We start from the raw sequence: 20,557 nt of genomic DNA on the forward strand, positions 1-20,557 counted from the left end.
AAGACCAGACCCCTCCAAAGAGTCTCATTATATTTCCATCTCGAATCCCGGTTATGGAGCCCGTCAACCAGTAAGTCCATAAGGACTAGATCATTGTCCGTCCACCCCGGCAGCTGCATCTCACAGATCCTGATCCAACCTTCTATCCAGTAGCAAATAATGTATTCAAGAATGTGTTGGCGAGAAGGTGAAACCCCTTCTATCTTGGTTCATATGGCGCCACATATTTATCTGGCCTCGAGATTCCAAAATATATCAGTCTGTCCACCCCCTGCACAACACTGTGTGTGTCCAAGCCTCTAAGGGAAAGTCTATCCATCCCTGGATCCACCTACAAGTTCAAATCACCTCCTATAACTGTAAGATTAGACTCCAACCCCATCATAAGATCAAATTCCTGCCTACAAAAGGGTGCCTGGTCTTGGTTTGGAGCATATATCATAGCAAACATCTGTACCCTTCTCGGCATTCCCCAAAGGACCATAAACACTGGCCTACCTGCCCACTTAAAATCTTACACCTCCCCACCCCCATCTTTCCATTTTGTTTACTGTTAAAACAGGACATCCAACTTTGCTCAGCGGAATTTCTTGGTGACCAACGAATGCTTCATTGGGGAGTTAAGTCCCTTAACACTGAGAGTCCCCACCCTCGGTTACCCTCCTGCCGGACCACTCAACACACATCAGAGTGAGGAAAGCATCCCACACTCATAGCACTCCCTTCCGCAGACTGCTGCTGCTTCCCACTTAGACGACCAAAGGCCCATAAAATTCGCAACAGTATCCCACACCAACCACCCCCCAAACTCCATCCACATCTGAAACCCGCAAATTTCGCCCTCCAACTCAAACACCCACCTCCATGTGGGCCGCCAGGTCACTTAACTCCCCACCCCGTTGGATTATCTCATCCGCAACCACCCTCTTCCATCTCCAACCAGCCTTCCCCTCCTTTTGAGCCCCCACTTCTTGGAAGTCCATACCACACAACTCCTCCACCAATGGCCTTGTTGACTTGCTGAGGATGGAGTACCCAACTTCAAAAACATCCTTCCCGCTCTGGTACACTTTCATACAGCTTAGGGCCACGGGTCTTCCTCTTCTCGTTTCCATATGCTTCCGCCCAGATAAACCTGTTGCATCTGCAGTAGCAAGATGGTGCAGTGCTTGGGTCGCTTCCACTCCAGTGTTAATCCTATAGTCCACTACGGAATAGTCATAGACCAGTGCAAAAGGGAAGGCCCCACTATATCGGATATCTCTCCGACAACCTGTTGGGTAAGCTGGCGATAGTCTCTTTGAATGCATGAGAGGCGACCGATCCTGGTAAATCCATATCATATCTTACCCAATTCGGAGCTGTTTCAGACATTTTACCTTTTCCCAAAAATTATTTTTCTTGATAATGGTGGAATCGAACACCAACCGGCTGTGGGCCGTGGGCCTCTATTAATAACCTCACTTCCACCGTCGCCACTGTACATGGCATTCAAAATGTCTTTCTTCAACGTCTCCATCTTTTTCGGAGTGTCCCCCTTCCTTTCACTCGGGCCAAAAATCCTTTTGTTATTACATCTCGTGGTCATCCGCTTGCAGCCGTACTTCTTCCTCCCTAGTTTCAAGATCCAGGAGCCGTGCATCATATTGTGAGGTCTCCGGTAAACTGGTTATTCTGGTAAGCTGGTTATTCTCCACACTTTCCAACTTAGTTTCCAGGGAGACAACTCTTCCCTTCAGGTCTGATATGGAGGCTTGAATATCACTCCTAAGCACCTTTATCTTTTGCAGTAGTCTCGCAATGTCTTACTTTGTCGCCGGATTAGTGCCATCCATCTCTTCTGGCTCCTCAATCAGCCGAGAGGAAACTCCAGTCACCATATCGCCATTCTGGAATCTCTGCAGGCTGCTGATCACTTGTGCCAATGTCCCAAGCACAGAGTCACCCAGCGTGTTATTCCCTTTCCAGCTCCCCCCTAAATCAACACATAGGATCTCTGCATACATTTCCCCTTGCTCTCTTCATCCATTCAACCATTTCTTAATTTAGCTCCTCGAGAGATAGTGTCTCCTTATCCAGACAGTTGTGCCTGTCCGATCCCAGCTCTTCTCAGTTTTTGCAATAGAAAAAACTCTACATATGCATACATTTGAAGTCTGGGTTTATCCGACTTCAACATTCACCACCACTCAGAGGAGTTAAAAATTGTTACTCCAGCACAGTTTCATCCTTGCCTCCCAACGTGCCATTGGCCCGGCATGATGGACCTTTAGGATGCCTGTGTCCATGTGACTATTTGGCCCTCCAACTGATTCTTTCCTTTCTGCTTGTGGCTGAGCACATTCAATACCAGAACCAAGTCTCCCCTTTTGACTATGAACACTGCTCCAAGAGAGTTATCCATATTTAGGTCAGTGGTTGTCACCTCTCTTCTCCTGACCTAGAGTACAGGCACATGTATTCATATCTAGATAACTGGATAATGAGGACTTATAGCCGCCATCAAAGGCCTTCTTCAACCCTCCAGAGCCTTCTGGGTTTGGGGTCCCTGGGGCTTTTAATCAAAGATACTACACCTTGGTTCCTTCCCAGCAGATTCCTTAATAGAATGATTACCTTTGGGGCACATGTCGGAGGAAGGATTTTCAATTAAAAAATTGATTCTCGTCCTTAATGAACTACTCTACAGCAATTGCTTACTTGCCAGCCAGAAGTCATTGCTGCACCTTTTTGTTGTTTTTATTTACTTTTTATTTGGTTTTTATGCACAACACTTCAACAAACAACTTTACATACAATACATACAATACAACACACAGTGGCGGGAGCGTCGTACAGCCTGTTTTTTGGCGCTCATTTAAGTCTTTTTCGTGTCTCGTTTTCCCATTGTCTCTTTTTGGTGTCTTATTATTCTTTCACTGCTTTCATGTGCCCCCCTTGATAGTGCCATAGTCCATACTGTCGACTCAGCCAGTGACCATAGTTTCAAGTCTGCCCACCATGCCTCAATTGCCGGGCCTGTTTTGGATTTCCAGGCTATTGCTATTCAGCCTTTCGCCAAGACACTCATTAAGTTCTTCATTTTAGCCAGGTGCACTCCCTGCTTGCCGCTTCTCGGGAATAGTACCAGCAAATAGGATTCTGGCATCCAAGCGTGCATTTGAACTCCCCCTGCAGTAACTTTTGTCTTCATTTGGTCCCAAAATTTCGCTATTGCTGGGCAGGCCCAGAACATGTGCATCCCATCTTGTATATTCTGCTCGGGGTGAGGTATGCTCTCTGCGTGACATATAGTTGTATTTGTTGGAATCTCGCATTTCTGGAAACCTTTTTTTATGTACCTTTTTTGCCCATTCTTAATCTGTAAAAGTTCTCAGACGTTCCCATTTCCTGCGTGCAGGCAATTCTGTGATATTTTGGTTACTCAGGAGCAGTCGTACTGTGTGTCCTCCTTCCGCCACATCATACAATGCGTCTAGCGCCTCGTCCATCCCTTCTCCGGTGCGTAGGCTTGGCCACCTTTCATTCATTTTTTTCACCATGCTTTTGTGTAACATGAATTGGTCTTTGTGTATATTGTTCTGTGACATTAGGGTTTGGAACTCCACCCACTGCCACGCTTTCCATAGGTCTCCTACTTGGGCTATTCCTTTGGCCTCCTAGTATCTTTGAAATGCCTTAAGCGCTTCTGGTTGGGTGTTTGCTAATCCTACTAGAGGGACATGTGCTGAACACGGGTCTGGGCATTTCAGGATTTTCCATGCTCTTCGCCATAGGGTGAGGCCCAGTGTAATGAGTGCGGGGAGCGACTGGTGTAGGAGCTTCTTCATCCATATGATCTCATTCAGATAACAGTGTCATAGGTGTAGGAGTAGTGTATCTATGGAGGTCTTGTCTCCCAGCCAGTGCGCCACAAACTGCAGCTGCCCTGTCAAATAGTATAGCTCAAAATTTGATCCCACCTGAGTCGTCTCTCTGCAGTGTGCTTAGTGCTATCTGTTCCTGCCCCCTCCCCACAGAAATTCCCTTACTTTCAGGTTCAGTTGCCTAAAGAATGTTCCGGATATGTTGTAGGGTATGTTGGTGAACTTGTACTGGAGGCAGGGAAGTACTACCATTTTCATCAGGGCTGCCCTGCCCGGCATCCCCAGAGGCAGCGTCTTCCAAAACGCCATGGACTTAGTGATGTTCTCGAGTGCTACTAGTGTGTTAGCTTGGTGTAATGCTGCTGGGTCATGATGTACGTCTATTGCTAGGTATCAGAAGGTCATCACCCATTTAAATCACTTGTTAGGCAGGTGGTCTGTATCTCTTCGCTTAAGTTCCGCAAAGCGGTACAGGGAGGATTTATCCTTGTTGATGGATATGTCTGAGAGTTTAGCGAATTCCGTCACGACGTCTAGTAAGTGTGGCAGATTGTCTTTCAGGTTTTTTACATACAGGAACATGTCGTCAGCATATAACAGTATTAGGTGGGTGGTATTATCTATGCTTATTCCCGCATTGCCATATTGCTTTCTGAGGAGGATTGCCAGTGGTTCCAGGCCCAGTATGTAAAGCATTGGTGACAGCGGGCAGCCCTGTTTCTTGCCCCTGTGTATTCCCGATGCTGTCGAGATATGTCTGCCTGTTTTGCCCCTAGCTCTGGGTTCCGTGTAAATCAGCCTGATCCACTGCATGAAGCCCGCCCCATCCAAAAATGTTAGAGTACATGCAGGAGCCAATCCCAGTTCACTGAGTCAAAGGCTTTGACTGCGTCTAAGGAGGCAACTGCACTCTCTTCCTGTCAGATTTGTCTGCTCTATGACGTGATGTAATCTTAGATTCCACGTAGTGTTGCACCCCGTGACGTATCTCGTCTGGTCCGGGCACACTAGGGTATGAATTACCTGTTTTAGTCTGTTAGTTAGGGCTGCTGTGAGTATCTTGCTATGCTGTTTGATCATAGAGATCAGTCTGTATGATCCTCAGTCTAGGGGCGATTCTCCCGGTTTTAGGATTTGTATTATTAGGGACTCTAGCATGCTATCTGGGAGTTAACCCTGTGTATGCGCCTCGTCGTAGGTCTCAAGCAGTTTGGGCACTATTATTCCTTTGTATTTCTTATATAACTCCCCTGGGAGTCCATCTGGCCCCAGGGTCTTAGCTGTTGGGAGGCTTTCAATTACTACGTCTAATTCGTCTATTGTTAGTGGGGCTTCCAGTACCACTACCTGTTCTTCTGTTAGTTTTGGTAAGTCTATTTGGGTTAGGGCCTCCTGTATTTCCCAGGTGCCCACACCTTGGTTCGCAGAGTACAATTCCTCATAACAGCGTGAGAACACCCAATTTATGTCCTCTTGGGTTCTGTGGTTTCCCCTGTCTTATTCTTGATTGCGTTAATTGTGTCCCTACATACCACTTGCCTTGTCAACCAGGCAAGGAGTCTTCCTGGCTTATCTCCCTTAGCGTGTAGTTTTTGTATGTATTTCCCATAGTCTAGTTTCCTCTGCTTCTCCCAGACGGCAGTACACTGTAGTCTTAGTGATATCAATTCGGCCTGTTCCACCCCAGTTAGTCTGGCTTGCCTCTCTGCCTCCGCTATATCCATTTCTATACCAGACAGTTCCCTTAGCATGCTCCTCTGGAGACCTCTCGTTTTCCCCATCACCGCTCCCCTGACCACTACTTTAAAGGCATCCCACAGTGTTCCAGAATTCTCTGAACTGCCAGTGTTGTGTTGGAAGTATTCTTGTATAATCTTCTGCATGTGTTCTTGGAATTCACTGTCCAGTAGTGCTTCCGCTCTGTCGCCATGTTGGTGTAGGGGCTCCCTTGTTTGTGTATCTCCATGTTGTCACTAACTGGGCATGGTCCGAAAGGGTCCTTTCCTTCAACTCTATCTGTGAACTCGTCCATGGTTTCCGTCGCAGTAAAGATGTAGTCTATCTGTGTGTGCGTGCCGTGTGGGGCGCTGTAGTGGGAGTAACCATCTCTCTCCAGATGTCTACCAGACTTAGCTGGCTTAGGAGTGTCAGCAACAAGGGGTATCCGGTCATTGCATCGAATGCAAAGCATCGACAGACCATACCATTGAAAAAAATGCATCGAAAAAAACCCTGCATTTTTTTAAATGGTAAAGGGTTTAGTTTAGTAAAAATGTGTTTTAATGTTTTAAAAAAGGGGGATTGGTGGGGAACCTCCATTAAAACATTTTTTTTAAAAAATGCATTTGATGGTTTTTTTAAGATGCTTTTTTAGTCAATGGTATGGTCGTCGATGGAATCACTTAGCAAGGCTTTCGCCAACAGCGCTGGTTTTTTAAGTTTGGTGTTTTGACCTGTCTAACAGCGGATTTAGTGTACAGTTGAAGTCCCTTCCCCAGATGTATGCCGCCCCTCTATATGGGGAGAGCTAGGGAGCAAGTGTCCTAAAGAACCAAGTAGCATCATGGTTTGGTGCGTATGTGTTCACCAAGCATACTTCCCTATTTTTAAGTAGGCTGTGCACTATTACAAGCCTTCCTTCCTTATCGTGTTCCCCTTTTATGAGCTGAAAGGGGTTATTGGGGGCTATCCACATCAGTACTCCTCTGACGTAGGTAGAGTAAGTTGATCCATATAGTCTCCCCCCTCTACTTTCTTGCTATATTGGACTTTTTTTCCTTTATCAGGTGTGTTTCTTGTAGCATTGCCACCTTCACTTTCGATCTGTTTGGCCATGTGTACGCTCTTAGCCTTTTTATGTATATAGCCTTTTTATGTATATATTTATATAGTATATAGAGATAGTGAGATGACTGGATGTCATCTCACTATCTCTCAACACTGACAAGACTGAAATCTTATTCTTTCCTTCTAACACACTTCCACCTCCCTCTCCACTTCCTTCTATTCTATATCCCCCTTCTAATCTTCCTATTTCCAACCATGCTCGTAATCTTGGCATTCACTTTGACTCTTCCCTCTCCTTTACTCATATCTCCCTCACCTCTCGCGCATGTCGCTACCATCCTTTTAACATCCGTAAAATCTGTTCCACTCTCACATTTCATGCTACTAAACTCTTAATATCCTCCCTCATTTGTTCTCGCCTCTTCTATTGCTCTTCTCTCTTCTTAGGTCTCCCCGCCTCCCATCCCCCTCAAATCCCTCTACCACTCCGCCATCCGTACCCTCTGTCTTCTCTCCCCTCACTACTCTATTTCCAATTCCCTTTCTCACTTAGGTTGGCTTCCTTTCCACTCCCAGCTTAAATTTCACTTCCTTTGTCTTGTCTTTAAATCTCTTCACGACCTTGCTCCTCCTTACCTCTCCTCTCCTCTCTCTTCTCTCATTCTGCAGCCCCTCTTGCTCTCTTCGTTCTGCTGATCTTTTCTTACTCTCGTTCCCCCCACCCCCTTGTGCCGCCTCCTCGTTTCCATGCTTTTCAGCTCCTTTCCCCCTTACACTGGAACTCCTTACCTTTTACTATCCGCTCCTCCCTCACCTATTCCTCCTTCCGCTCCTCTTTGAAATCACTCCTTCAATCCCCTCCCTGACTTCCTTCCCCCTCTAACCTTTCTCTCCCTCCCTCTAGTACCCTTACCTTTGTTCTTTGTTTCCCCTTCTCTTCTAAATTCTCCTTTCTCCTACTACTCACTCTACTCACTACTTTCTCTCTCTTCCCTCCTTCCACACACCCCCTTCCTCTCCTTTCCCCTTTTCTCATGCAAATTGTTCTACATGCCAATTTTCTGGTTTGATTCATTTTTACTGTTATTGCTTCTACTGTTCCATGTTTATGTATTCTTGTTAACTGTAAAGTGCCTTGGATTAAGGCGCTATATAAAACAATAAATACAAATGTAGTTCTTCAATCCCTGTACGTTCCATGTTGCTATACTAATCTCTTCAGGACTTCTCATGAAGCCCTTTGTGTGGCCTGTTTCCTCCCATGGGCCTATCTGTTCCACATGACCACTATTGTGCTTGCTTCTACTTGGATCGACGCCTTTATGCTCGTTGCGCCAGGCTTCGCTTCCACACCCTCTCTGGCTGTGCAGTAGGGGGGGGGTCGATTGGATTTCCGTTGCTCTTCGGTCGTCTCATGTGGTTTCGCTTTCCACAGTGTGTGTTAGTTTGCTCTGTGCGCCTTCGGATTGCTCATTAAGAGTGGTGTGTTCTCCCGCCTTCTTTTCAACTTTAAACCAACAAACTTGAACTGTAAATAAACGCCCAGACACCCTCCCCCTGCTCAGGCTGCGCTGCTTCTCTTGCACAGTCCCAGTTTCCTGAGAATGACCCGCCACAGCGCAATACCTTCTAACTGGAATCGTAAACATTCTCAGCGTTCTGAGGGTTGCTCGCTGTAGCAACTGCCGTGGCACCCTCGGGGTTGCTCCATCTCCCGCTTCTTGATCATTCTGGTCTTGATGCTATATCTTAACAGCCATTCACATTTCCTCCAGGTCTCTGCAAACCTGTTTCCTCGTGGTTACGGGGGTGTGTTGCCATTGTTGTTGTTGTTGTTTCCGGCTTCTGGTTGGGGGTATGCCCTGGTGATCCATCCAGGATTGGGCCTCTTCTGTGCTCTCAAAGAAGTGGGATCGACCGTTGTGTAGCACTTTTAGTTTGGCAGGGTATAGCAGAATGTATTGTAAGTTTGCTTTCCTAAGGCGCTCCTTCGTTGGTCCGAACTGTGCTCCTTGCCTTTGTACTTGTACAGTGTAGTCTGGGTATATTGCCAGCTTTGAGGAGTTCCTGGTAATAGCACCACCTTCTCTTGAGAAGCCAAGGATCTTTTCTCGGTCCTTGAAGTTCATCATTTTGACTATCATTGGACTCGGCGGGGCACCCGGAGGGAGCTTTTTGGCCAGAAATCTGTGGGCCCTTTCCACTGCAAAGCCCTGCGACAGTGTACCCGCGCCCTCCTCTTGCAGCAGTAGATTTTCTATATAGTTCGTGGGGTCTCTGTCCTCCTCTCCCCCAGGTAAAACAACAATGCAGATGTTTCTTCTGCCCCTTCCTTCTGTGTCCTCGACTCTATGCTCCAAGGTTTGTATTCTGCCGAGCATGTCTGTGATTTGGGATTGGACGCTTGCTCTACTGTTAGTGTTAACCTGCACTTGCTGTTCTGCTGTGCCCATTCGGTCTGCCAGGGCCCTAACATCCTGGTGTGGCAGGCCCACATCCACGATTACTGCGTCAATTTTATGCTCAAGTGCTGTCTTCAGTGCTGCTATCACCTCTAGGATAGGACCTTCTTCCTGCTGCCCTGCATGCTGGTCCGATCCCTTTGCGGCCCTGTCTGCTGAAGTGTGCGGGTCATTTTCGTTCTTTCGGGCGTAGGATTCCATGCTGGTCTGCTTGCCCTTCCTCCCACGTTGCTTGTCTGGCATGTTGCTGATCTCCTTATTCTTGCTTCTGCCCTAGTAGTTGTCACCGCAGTTGGTCAGGTTAGTCCCAGATTTTCTGGGAGCTACGCAGGTGCAGAGCTAGTCTTGAGGTCCATGCACACTGTTCACCACTCAGTCGATTGGTCAGGTATCGCAGCCCGGCTTTGTGAGTTCGGGCCCAGGACTACAGCCACCCAACCTAGTTATCCTGGCTGAGTTGCTGTGCCCTAGATGCCTTACTTGGAATCTTTGGTTCCTCCAGGGGTGCTGGGGGGGATAGGGGGGTCTGGTGTTCTCCATGCACCCCCACCTCGTTTTGTCTTCCGTTTTATCTGTATGATGTGCTGGTCCGCTCTTGCCCTACCCTCAGTGCTGGGATGGATGCTTCACCTTCTACCCCAGGGCGCAGTTGGGTCTGTCTGGGCACGGCAAGGTATCTTGTGCCGCTGTTACTAAGGGCGAGACTGGGGTCGTGTTATGGGCAGTTTAGCATTTATGCTTCCTCTCCCCAGCTCGGGGCCTTGTCGGGTTTGTTGTTCTCTCCGCTCCTTCAGGGGGGCTGGATGGGAGTGACCTGTGTTTGCAGCATGCCCTAGCTACTCCTGTTTGTCCTGTTTTGGCCACCCTTTCCCCTCTGTGTGCCGTATAGCTCTGGTCCCACTTTCCACTGATGGGGAGAAGTGCAGCTCCTACCTGCCCTATTTGTTGTGGACCTCCGCCGGGGCTCAGGCATGATGCTCGTGCTCTTGGCCAGCGGCGTGGGTGAGAATGCTGCTTTTGCTTATTCTTCAGGCCTCTCGCAGCCGCCCGCTTCCCAGATCAGGCAGTCTTTTGACATATTACCGAGGGAGCAAGGGAGGTAGCTGCTCCGTTGTCTTGGGCGCTCTCTCCCACCTCTAAGCCTCGTTTCTCGACTGTGTTTCACTTGCTCTTATAGGGGATGCTCACCTGTTCTTCTCCATGATGTCCCAGGAGGTTGCCTGCTGAGCGGTTCGCTCCTGTCTCCTACGGCAGACGTTGCCTGCGCAGCGCCAATCAACTTTTCCCCTTACTTTTCCTCACACAGCGGGTTTCGGTGCAGCTGCTCCCGCCGTGCGCGGGCACCTTGTCCTGGAATTACTGCGCAAATCGGACCAGTTTTATGGGTATTTCATGTAGGATATTTCTGGAGCTCACAGATTCTGCTGCCTCACGCATGGCCGCCAAGCCACGCCCGCATCATTGCTGCAGCTTCAGACATTTCACAGCATTATGTCCTCCTTGGCTCTGGAACTCTTGCCTATGTGTTGAATCCTACGGACTCCTCACTAAAACTAAATCCTGAACTGTTTAGCGGAAGTGAGTCTTGTATAACAAAAGCAAATAACTGTAACTCTGAACATGTGAGTCCCTAGAGAATGCAGCAACCCGAGGGGCAGAATTGTTGAGAATGAATACCCACAAGTATTGCCCAAACCAAAAGCTGCTAAAATCGAGGCAAACCCAAAACAACATACATTGCCAACGGCAGAAGGGGCCCAATGCAAGGTTCCTAAATTGTGAAACTAGTTGCCAATACTTATTAGAACATGGGGTACATGACCTTAACCGTAAGAGCACTTGTTGTGAAGCGTTGTTCGGGCATGGGAATATAACTGGATGGCAAACCTTTAGAGGTAGTAGGCCTGGCATGGGAGTAAACCAAGTGGAAGTCGAAAAATTGCTACAAAGTGGTCATGACGGAGACAACGTATGTGCCTGTGTTCTGAAGAAAAGAACTAAAAAGTGTGTAAATCTGCCAAGTAGTTGTGTTTCTTATCAGTTGTGGAAAAATCATTGTGACTAAGAAAATTGTTACTCTTGGGGAACTGTGAAATTGTCCTTTATCTAAGGAGGCTATATTGTTAAGGAAGAGTCTTCTATTTTCTTTGTTGAACCATCAGAGTATTGGAACTTTCTGTTGAACAATAGAGCTTGCAAAGAACTGTGTTTGAACTTTGTTGCAGATAAGGATTCCCTTACTTTATTTTCTTGAACTGTGAAGCAGAAAGCTGGAATGTTACCCACGCTATAAAAGTCTGTTAAAATAATTTTAGTTTTGAACTACCATGCATTTCCTTATACATACAGCAAATAAGTGTGAGAGACGGATATCCTTTATTAGTGTTTCCTCTAGTCTTTTTAGGTAGGGAAATCCTTGTTGGGGTTGGGATAGTGATGCGTTTATCCAACCTTGTTAAAATAATAAAATGGCATTTGTTGAGAAAACCTTACAAGGTGGTCCGCCTCACATTTCTGACCCCTCACACCTACTTCATGAAACTCCTGTGATGTTACACCTAGCTAGGCATTGGTGTTTTGATACTAAGACTTGTTCGAAGCTTATTCCTGTTTTCCCACAGTCATGAAAGGCCTTGCATAGTGTTACCACTCCATCCTCAGACTGTGATTTAGAATATTTGGTTTCAGACTGACACCCTTCCATCCATCTAATAGATTCCTCCATTTATGGGTGAGTCTCTTTTGCCCCTTATCAAATTATCATGGTTTATAGAGCCCTATAGATCAGAAATTGCACTTCGGACTGTTGGAATTAAAAATCATGTTTTTCTAAACTTAGAGTATTTTTCTCTATTCCGGGCAGATCACTCTCACAGTAAAGGCAGCTTTAGTTGCTTTTCAAGAATCCAGTTCCTCTGGAGGCAATTTGCAGAGTGGCTACATTGTCCACCTAACATGTATTCTGGAAGTACCACAGCAGTTGAAGACCTTGTTGGGTATTGCCCAGTCTGAATATCAATCCAGAGCTTTGGTAACAACCAGCCCCCTCTTCCGTGGCCTTTCATTCACTGCCTCCTCTCTCTGGCCCTATTTCTTGCTTTGAGCGCCTCCTTCCCCTCTGCCTTCTCCATCTCTCTTTACTTTTCGATAATCCAGAATGCTCTAGCTTGCACCTCCTCAACCCCTCTTTTTTGCGCTCATATTCTCCTCCTCTCTCCATTGTTATCACTTTGTCCAGCTTTATTCTTCGTCCCTTTTCCTTGCTAGTGTTCTTTGCTTTCCCTTCTGTCTTGGGTCTAATGAAACTTGTACAACTTTTGCCTTCTTGCCACTTCTTCACCTAGTGTGCTTTTCATTCTTTCTGATATTTTCGATATTCTCTTCCCTTTCTAACTTCTTTCCTCTTTGCACATATTCTGGTGTTTTATCATGCTACTTTCTGCTCCTTTCACACCTTCACTTGCACTACTCCACACACTGTTGGTGCTCTCTCCTCCTTTCTGCTCCTCCACAGCTCCATTTTGCTGCTCCTCTTGCTAGCTTCACCACGACGCACTATTCTCCAACTCTAACTCCCACACTACTCTTTCCCGCCCTCTTCTATGGCCTGTTGGTCTCACCTGCAGAACTCCTAATAATTAGATTTATCTCCCTTGCATTTCTGCAGTTAGCGAGTGCTCCGATTGGCGCTTTGCCTCAGAAATACTACGTTACCAGCTGTAAACACTTGTCTGGTGGCCTGATGAGCGACTCTGCAATCAAACTCTTAACCTGTTTCTGCCATCTTGGACTCCTTTTAGTTTGTGCTCCTCTCACAGCCACTCTGCAAGCTGCTGGGTCTCTGCGTGCCAGCGGTTGGTGAACAAACTAATTATTTTCTCTTGCATTCCGTCCCCCATGAACATCAGCAGTCTGGGTTCACGCAGGTGCATGCTGTTACCCGACACTGTATGATGTCCTTGGTTCAAATATTCCACAAATTTGGCATAGGTTTTGTTGAAACCTTTAGTTCTGATCCCGCAGTCTGCTGCATGCTCTGCTAGAAATCTTGATAGTTTGTTGAGTATATCCCTTTTCCCTCCATAAAACAGTAAGTCCTTTTTGAAAGGGACACATGACAAATCTTCCAGGGCATTGAACATGATCTCTTTGGATGACAACAGTGGAATTTATTAGGGGAATCGGCAAATTCTATTGAAATGGCAAAATTTCACTTGGTGGTGCACTGAAGGGGATGGAGGTGGTATTGCCATGTTCTCAATGGGAGCCATACTACATCTCCTGTGAATGTTAGCATATTTTTCCTGTACACTTTCTGATATTTTCCTTTTGGGCACACCCTTGACAATCGTAAGGATGTTCCCTATTCATGGACAGGTCTTGGGCCCATGGACCGCTTGGATAGGTCAGTCACAATGCACTTGTCTTGGAAACAAGACAATGCGCAGCAGCACAGTTTTGAAGCCCTGATCTGCACTTAGATGCAGGTCTCTGTCATGAAGTGCAATATAAAAATCCAATTACATTTTTATTTAAGAATGTCAGAGGTAAGGTACTATGTGCTCCTGGTAATTACCAGTAGGGTGTAGGTTTAGGTTTGCACCCGCCTCTGTCCCCTTGAGCCAAGGCCCATCAATCGTCTTTCCCTTGACTTTGTAACCTGTTACCGTGCTGTTCACTATATCTGTGTTTGCTTGGCTGGCTAGAGACATGTCTTGGAGTAGCCTAGTGACATAAGGCTGGTCATGCCCTGGGGAATCCCCCATTTACCATGTATTTCCAGAGGATAGCTCGGGGGCTAGCGCTCGCCTTGGAAGCAAGACGACACGGAGCAACACATTTTTGATCCCTGCATCCGCGCTTAGAAACCTCTGGGTATTATGCGCGTTATAAATAACCAATTGTAATTACAATTACATCATGGAGTGAGTGGAGACCACTGTCTCCAAGGTCACCTCAGTCCCATGATCCTGCCTTCAACATGTGACACCCTCACACTGCACATACATTGCTTCATTTTTGTTTCGAAGTGCTGCTGTGCAGTTTACTTTGCTCCTTGGACCCTCTCATGGATGATATCCCAAAATTATGGAGAAGCAAGGACTAAGGACTAGGCATACAATAGTCCCTTCTATAGGTTGTTTTTTGTAATCGTTCATGGTTCACTTTTCAACCAGTTGTTCATAATCACTGCTTTAAAGGGAACTCGGGAGCTTGTAGCCAAGTTTATAAAACCGGTCATAGATCAAATGTTCTTAATTATAATTAAAACTATATTTTTATGCATATTTTTTCATCACCCCTTACTCGCAGATTAATCTGAAAATCTTTCCAAAAGATTTGCGAATCGAGACAAAGAGAGCCACTGGAGCTGGTGGCCAACACGTCAATACGACAGACAGCGCTGTGCGGATTGTTCACATTCCAACAGGTATCTACCATATATACAAAATAGAAGCATAATTGGCTAATTTTGAATTGGCTCTATAATGTACAAAATAAGTTATTTGCTTTATAGAATGTTTAGAAAGAGTGGGATCTTTTTCATGTCCACCTGTTGGTTGAATTATTTCACTGCATATGTTTGATTTTCTTGTTCCTTTAATTTGACCTTTCACTCATTTACTGTGTGACGTTTTCTTTAGAAAGTAATAATATTGAAAAATTCCCATGGTATCTATTCCCCAAGTAGTTTTAGTGTTTTCTTTGTCATCTGCTTAGGCATTTTTCCGTATTCTACCACTGGTGTTATTGGACCTACTTGTATTTATTTGATTAACTGTCAGTTCTTGATATTTCATTAGCATTACAAATGTTCCTGGGTGGTCGACTATCTTGGGGACCGTTTTCTTTTTTTTTTTTTTAAACAACTTTATTTTTGGATCGAAGGCATCCAAGTAAACAAGAAATAACCCTTTCAATCAGGAATTATCAAACTTCTGTGCTTTCCATGTGTTCGTATCGTTCAGTTAATTGAAATTCGCTTTGCCTTCGAGGATTTTCAAATTTCCCCCTGCCCCTTGTCCACCCCCATCTTTCCCCCCCCAGCTTTAACCACTACTTTGCGTTAGGGGACCGTTTTTGTTAGAGAATGAGCTATCGTTAGAAGTGAAGTCCCTTTCAGAACTCTGAAGTCTCAAGGGCTCTACCAGGGTCAGTTTTGCAGTTCCATCTAGGTGGGGCTTTCACAGGGCAACAAGGGCCTTTGCTGTCAAACATTTATATCATGTGTGGTGGCCTGAGTAGGCTACTGGTAAAGGCAGTGGGTATCAGGTAATATTATCCCCACCAAAAATATAGCCATATATATGGTCGTCGGGAACGGCCATAGGCGATATTTTTTGTGGGGATAATATTTGGGATTATTGGGAGTGGGGTTGCAGGGGTGTCCCCCGCTCCGTTTAAAATAATATGGAGGCTGCAGGGGTGTCCCCCGCAGGTTCCATGCCTTAATATCGCCGCAAAAATATGGTGATATTTTTGTATTGCAATATTATTACGGGGCTATTAACACATGGAACCAGGCAGTGCTGACAGATAGTATGTAGGACAGAACTTTGTGTAGTGGGAACCGAGCCAACTTGGTAAAGAACAACGAAATTCCTTAGGGTGTGAAAAGAAGTGCCACTGCAGTATTGCTGTATCTTTACTCAGGTCAGTAACTGCAGTATGCAGTTAAATACAACATATGCACAGTATTTGTGGAATAGTTTATTGTACGTTTTCTCCTATAGTCTATGCAACAGATCTTCTTTTGTAACTGAAAACATTATGGAATGCATCATCAAAAGGAAAGTCATTCATATTATGCATGCATTTGACATTCAACAATCAATTTATCCAATATTAATATAATTTAACACATGTGCTCACTTTGGCCTTAAAATATTGCATTTAGATGTGCTTTTTGAAAATTCGAATTTAGATATATTTATCTGCCCACTTTGGTCTTAAAAAGTCAAACTTAGTTGCTATCACAGGCTTTAGCCACGATGCACTGCTGCGCTATTAAGGCCTTCCTAGAAATTCAAATGTAGGTGTCTTCACCTGTAAACGGTCGCTTGAAAATCACCACACAATGCTGCCCCTTCACCAAAGCCTCACTCACTAGGCTCAGAATTACCCCTGCCTGGCCCCCCACCAAGCCACAGGGGACCCAAAGCCATCTATTAGCCCTTTCAACCACTCGTAGCATGCCACCACCACTATAAATACATGCTCGCCCTAAAAATGGCAATCTCCCGGCCTCACATGACATCCGACCATCACTCTTCCTGCCCATAGCATGCCCACTCAACACCAACTCTAACCCACAAGACACCGGATATAAGCCAACCTCAAGCTGCAGTCAATCTTGTCCCCTCGACAATCGGAATAGAAGACTAGCATCTCCCATAGCTACATGATAGCAGTATCTACAAACAACAACCCTGCCGATCTCTTGGAGGAATGCCCACCTCGATTCGAGAGCCACCATCCCTGGCACCACGAGAGCACATAAACAACCCCTCCCAGTGACTTACTGTAAACACAATGAGGAAACGCTTTCCCCTGTGTCCAAGTGTGATGTTGCCATATGCAATTCTCACGCTAGCCTCATGACCGCTTCCCCAGCCATCATCCCTACTAACACCAAGCTAGATACAGCGGCCAATGTTCGGGCCAAAGCCTCCATCATAGCCAAAGCTTCCTCCCTTGCTAACCTAGAACACATACCTAACAAGATCACCTCCACCTCTGACACTAAAACGAATACCACAACACTCCTCACAGGAGCACTCATCAATGCCTGATCCCTCCTTGTCAATGCCCTTGACCTCTCAGACCTCATCAAACTAGACTTCCTAGCAATCACGGAAACATGGCTGCATCCATCTGCGGACCTGTCCTTCTCCCTACCCATCGCGGACGGCTACACTATCTTCAGGAAAGAGAGACTGGTATCCAAAGGAGGCAGAGTCACCTTTAATGCCAAAAACAAACTACCCCTTATTGAAATTCCCAACCAATCCAACAGCTCAGGCGATCTACTCTCGATCAAAAGTGCCTTATCCGCTACAACCACCCTTACGATCCATTTAACTTACAGACCCCCAGGCCCACTGCTCTCCTTGCACAACTCCTCTCTACCATTACAAAGCCCTCCTCCAAAATCATTTTTGTGGGAGATGTCAATTTAGGTCTAAATGACCCAGTTTATCCTCATGCACACGCCTTAGCCAACACCATTGAATCCCAAGGCTTCTCCCACCTGATTGCAAGCCACACCCATGATCAAGGCCGTACACTAGATTGGATAGCAGACTTCAACTGCAACACCAACATTCTATCCAACGATCCTTGCCCCTGGTCAGACCACAATGTCATCCCCTTCAATATTACCGAGACAGCTCACTCTGAGGTCTCATCCAAACCAGCACCAGCTTCCTTCTTGAGAAACTTACAGAGCATATCAACAGCCAATCTACTCCCCCTGTTGCTACAGTTAACTGCTCATCCACACACAAACACTGGCCCCACTGCCATGGTCTAGCTATAAAACCAAACCTTCCTCAAAGCCATCAATAAAGTAGCACCTCTGAGCATCCGCAAACTCAAACCAAGTGCCCACCTTAATTTGTGGTACACCCCTAGTCTCAAAACCCTACGCTCCTGAAAAAGAGCAGCTGAGACTGCCTAGATAAAAATACCTTCAGACGAGAACAAACAGCATTTCACTGCCCTTTCCAAACAATACAAACAAGCTATTCTGCAAACCAAAAGCACCAGATACAACAGGAGAACTGAAGAAGCAAGCTGTGGCACAAGAGAGCTCTTTTCTATCCTACACAAGCATGAAACACCATCTCCTCCACCTGACAACTCCACCAAAGATCTCGGCTGGTGCAAGAACATCCAAAAGGCTCTCCTTGATAAAATCTCCCTACTCAAAACTAAAATCACTGCAACAAAAAAAGAAACTCTCCAGAGCAGCCCCCGGTCCAGCGTCCCCCTCCCCTCTCTCCATGCCCAGGTTCCAATTCACCCCGGTCACTACCATTGAAACTGCCAAGATTATTAAAGGGCTGAAACCATCAAAATGCCAAGGAGACATTTGCCCGGCTACCTTCATAAAGGTTTGCACTGAAGAGCTTTGCCCTTTGATCACAGCGCTAATCACTGATTCCTTCTCCACTAGCAATGCCCCAGAGAATTTAAAAGAAGCATGGGTACTCCCCTCCCCCCAGCCCCATCATCAAGAAGCTTCCACTAGACGCCAACATTCCCACCAACTACCGGCCCTTCACGACCCTACCCTTCCTCCTAAAAAAAACTCAACCGAACAGTCTACCTGCAAATTCAAAACTATCTGGAAACCCACAATCTCCTTGGCCTATGCCAATCAAGCTTCTGACTTGGTTTACGGAACGGAATCCGCCCTCTTGGACTTAAAAATCCAAATGGATGAAATCAAAGACAATGGCAACATGGCCATTCTCCTCCTACTTGACCTCTCTGCAGCCCTTGACTTGGCCAATCATAAAATCCTCTGCCAACACCTCTCCTCAGCTGCCCATTTCTCTGCCAAAGCCATAGCCTGGATAGAGTCCTTCCTATCTAACCGCACAATGAGTCACCTGTGGAGTGCCATAGGCTCATGCGCCTCTCCTACCCTGTATAATATCTTCACAAAACCCCTCCTTGACCTCCTTGATGACCTGGGTGTCACCTACACTAACTACACAGATTACACCCAAATCCTCCTACCCATCTCGGGCAACTAAGACACTGACTCCAATGCACTAAGCAAACTATACCAAACCATCCAGGCCTGGATGGCACAACTAGGACTATGCTTAAACGATGAGAAAACTGAACTACTCTTTGTTGGCGCACAATATCGGTTAATTTAATTATATTACCATGGCGGGCGTTCTCTCTGTGATCTTTTACTTTAACTTAGGGCCCACGTGTTTTGCCTGGTTTACATTTATCATTGCGATTCGCGTAATTTGGGACTGTCTGAATAGACCATCCTTGTGATGATCCCTCCCTCTCTCTTTTATTTATTTACATAGAGAACGTGAAAGTTGTGGTGGTTTTTTTGACTTCCCTAAAACCATCGCACTAATGCATAGAACAATTGTAGGACTGACATCTTCCTAAAAATCTTCTCTATTCTGCAGCTAATCAGATACTGTAGGGTAAGATCGATTGGGTTCCTTAGATAATTTAGGAAAAACCAGTACCTACATTATGGTAGACATCAAAAATACTTAATCAAACAGCTTTAGGGTTCCTAATGATGTACTCACTTGTTACAGATTGGACAACTACCATAATTTGGCTGACAGTAATGCAGCTCAGATTTCTCGGGACTCCGCATATTGTTGCAGCAGTTTTTCCTGTTATTCATATCAGGAACTCCTAGCTGTTTTTCTTCGCTTTGAAGGTTAGTGACCTAATTAGGCCCACTGTTTGTCTTATGTAATATATTGCCTAAATCCGGACCATTTCCTCTTGGTTTCAAGACATAAGATGTGTGTTCCATCCAACTCACTGGACTATGATGCACTTGCACTTTAAACTAAATAGTTCTTCACGTCGACCATGACTTGTGGGCTCTCTTGCACTATGGGGCATCAATTATACTGGTAGCACTTTTTCAGCATGCAAAGGCCCCCCTTGGAGTTACGCCACAAGGGTGGGGGCAGGTTTTCTTTCTTGTTTTAAATTATTTTTTATAATTGGACCAGGACGGGGACCGCCGGTAAGAGTCTATTGGCCATTACTTTTGCAAATATTTTAACATCTGTGTTTATAAGTGATAGAGGCCTGTAGGAAGACGCATCTTGTGGTGGTCGTCTCGGCTTGGGGAGCACTGTGATCACCGCCTCCCTCATGGTTGGGGGCAGTATATCGCATTCAAGGGATTCCTCCCACACTCGGAGGAGTAGCGGGACAAGTTCTTCATGGAATTCTTTATAAAATTCTGCCCCTATCCCGTCAGACCCTGGTGCCTTACCCGATGTTAATTCTTTGATAGCTTCTGTAACCTCTTCCGCCGATATCGGCTGATCTAGCGCTAAACGGTCTGCCTCTGCCAGTTGGGGAAGGTTGAGAATTGCAAGATAATTTTTAATTTCTGCGGGCGATTTTGTATCTTGATTCGAGTATAGTGTGGTATAAAATTTGACAAATTCTTGGTTTATCGCCTCCTCCCTAATGAGTACTCCCCCCCCTCTACCCCCTATCCCATGTCTTCTGTATACTCGTTATTTGGTGCAGTGTTTTATTGTGTCTGAGAAGATTAGAGAGTGTCCTTCCGGCCTTGTTGCCTTCACCGTACCTGCGTGCACGCATGGGGGCAGCCATGTACTGCACTTCCCTAGTGACCAGTTTATCGAATTCCCGTAAGTGTGTATGTATGTCCGCTAGTAGTTCCCTATTCTGCGATTGGGT

At 45.9% G+C, this 20,557-nt stretch overlaps 1 protein-coding gene across 1 annotated transcript in view; it reads left to right on the forward strand.

Annotated features, from left to right (window-relative positions):
• The window catches only part of MTRF1L (mitochondrial translation release factor 1 like), a 459,754-nt gene that overhangs the window by 165,126 nt on the left and 274,071 nt on the right, over positions 1-20,557 (forward strand). Inside the window, exon 5 of the mRNA XM_069606774.1 lies at positions 14,429-14,546. Coding sequence (XP_069462875.1) covers positions 14,429-14,546 — 118 coding nt within the window. The remainder of the gene's footprint in view (positions 1-14,428; positions 14,547-20,557) is intronic.

The sequence above is a fragment of the Ambystoma mexicanum genome, chromosome 4p, assembly GCF_040938575.1.
Source record: "Ambystoma mexicanum isolate Mex_15411 chromosome 4p, UKY_AmexF1_1, whole genome shotgun sequence".
Classification (NCBI taxonomy): Eukaryota; Metazoa; Chordata; class Amphibia; order Caudata; family Ambystomatidae; genus Ambystoma; species Ambystoma mexicanum.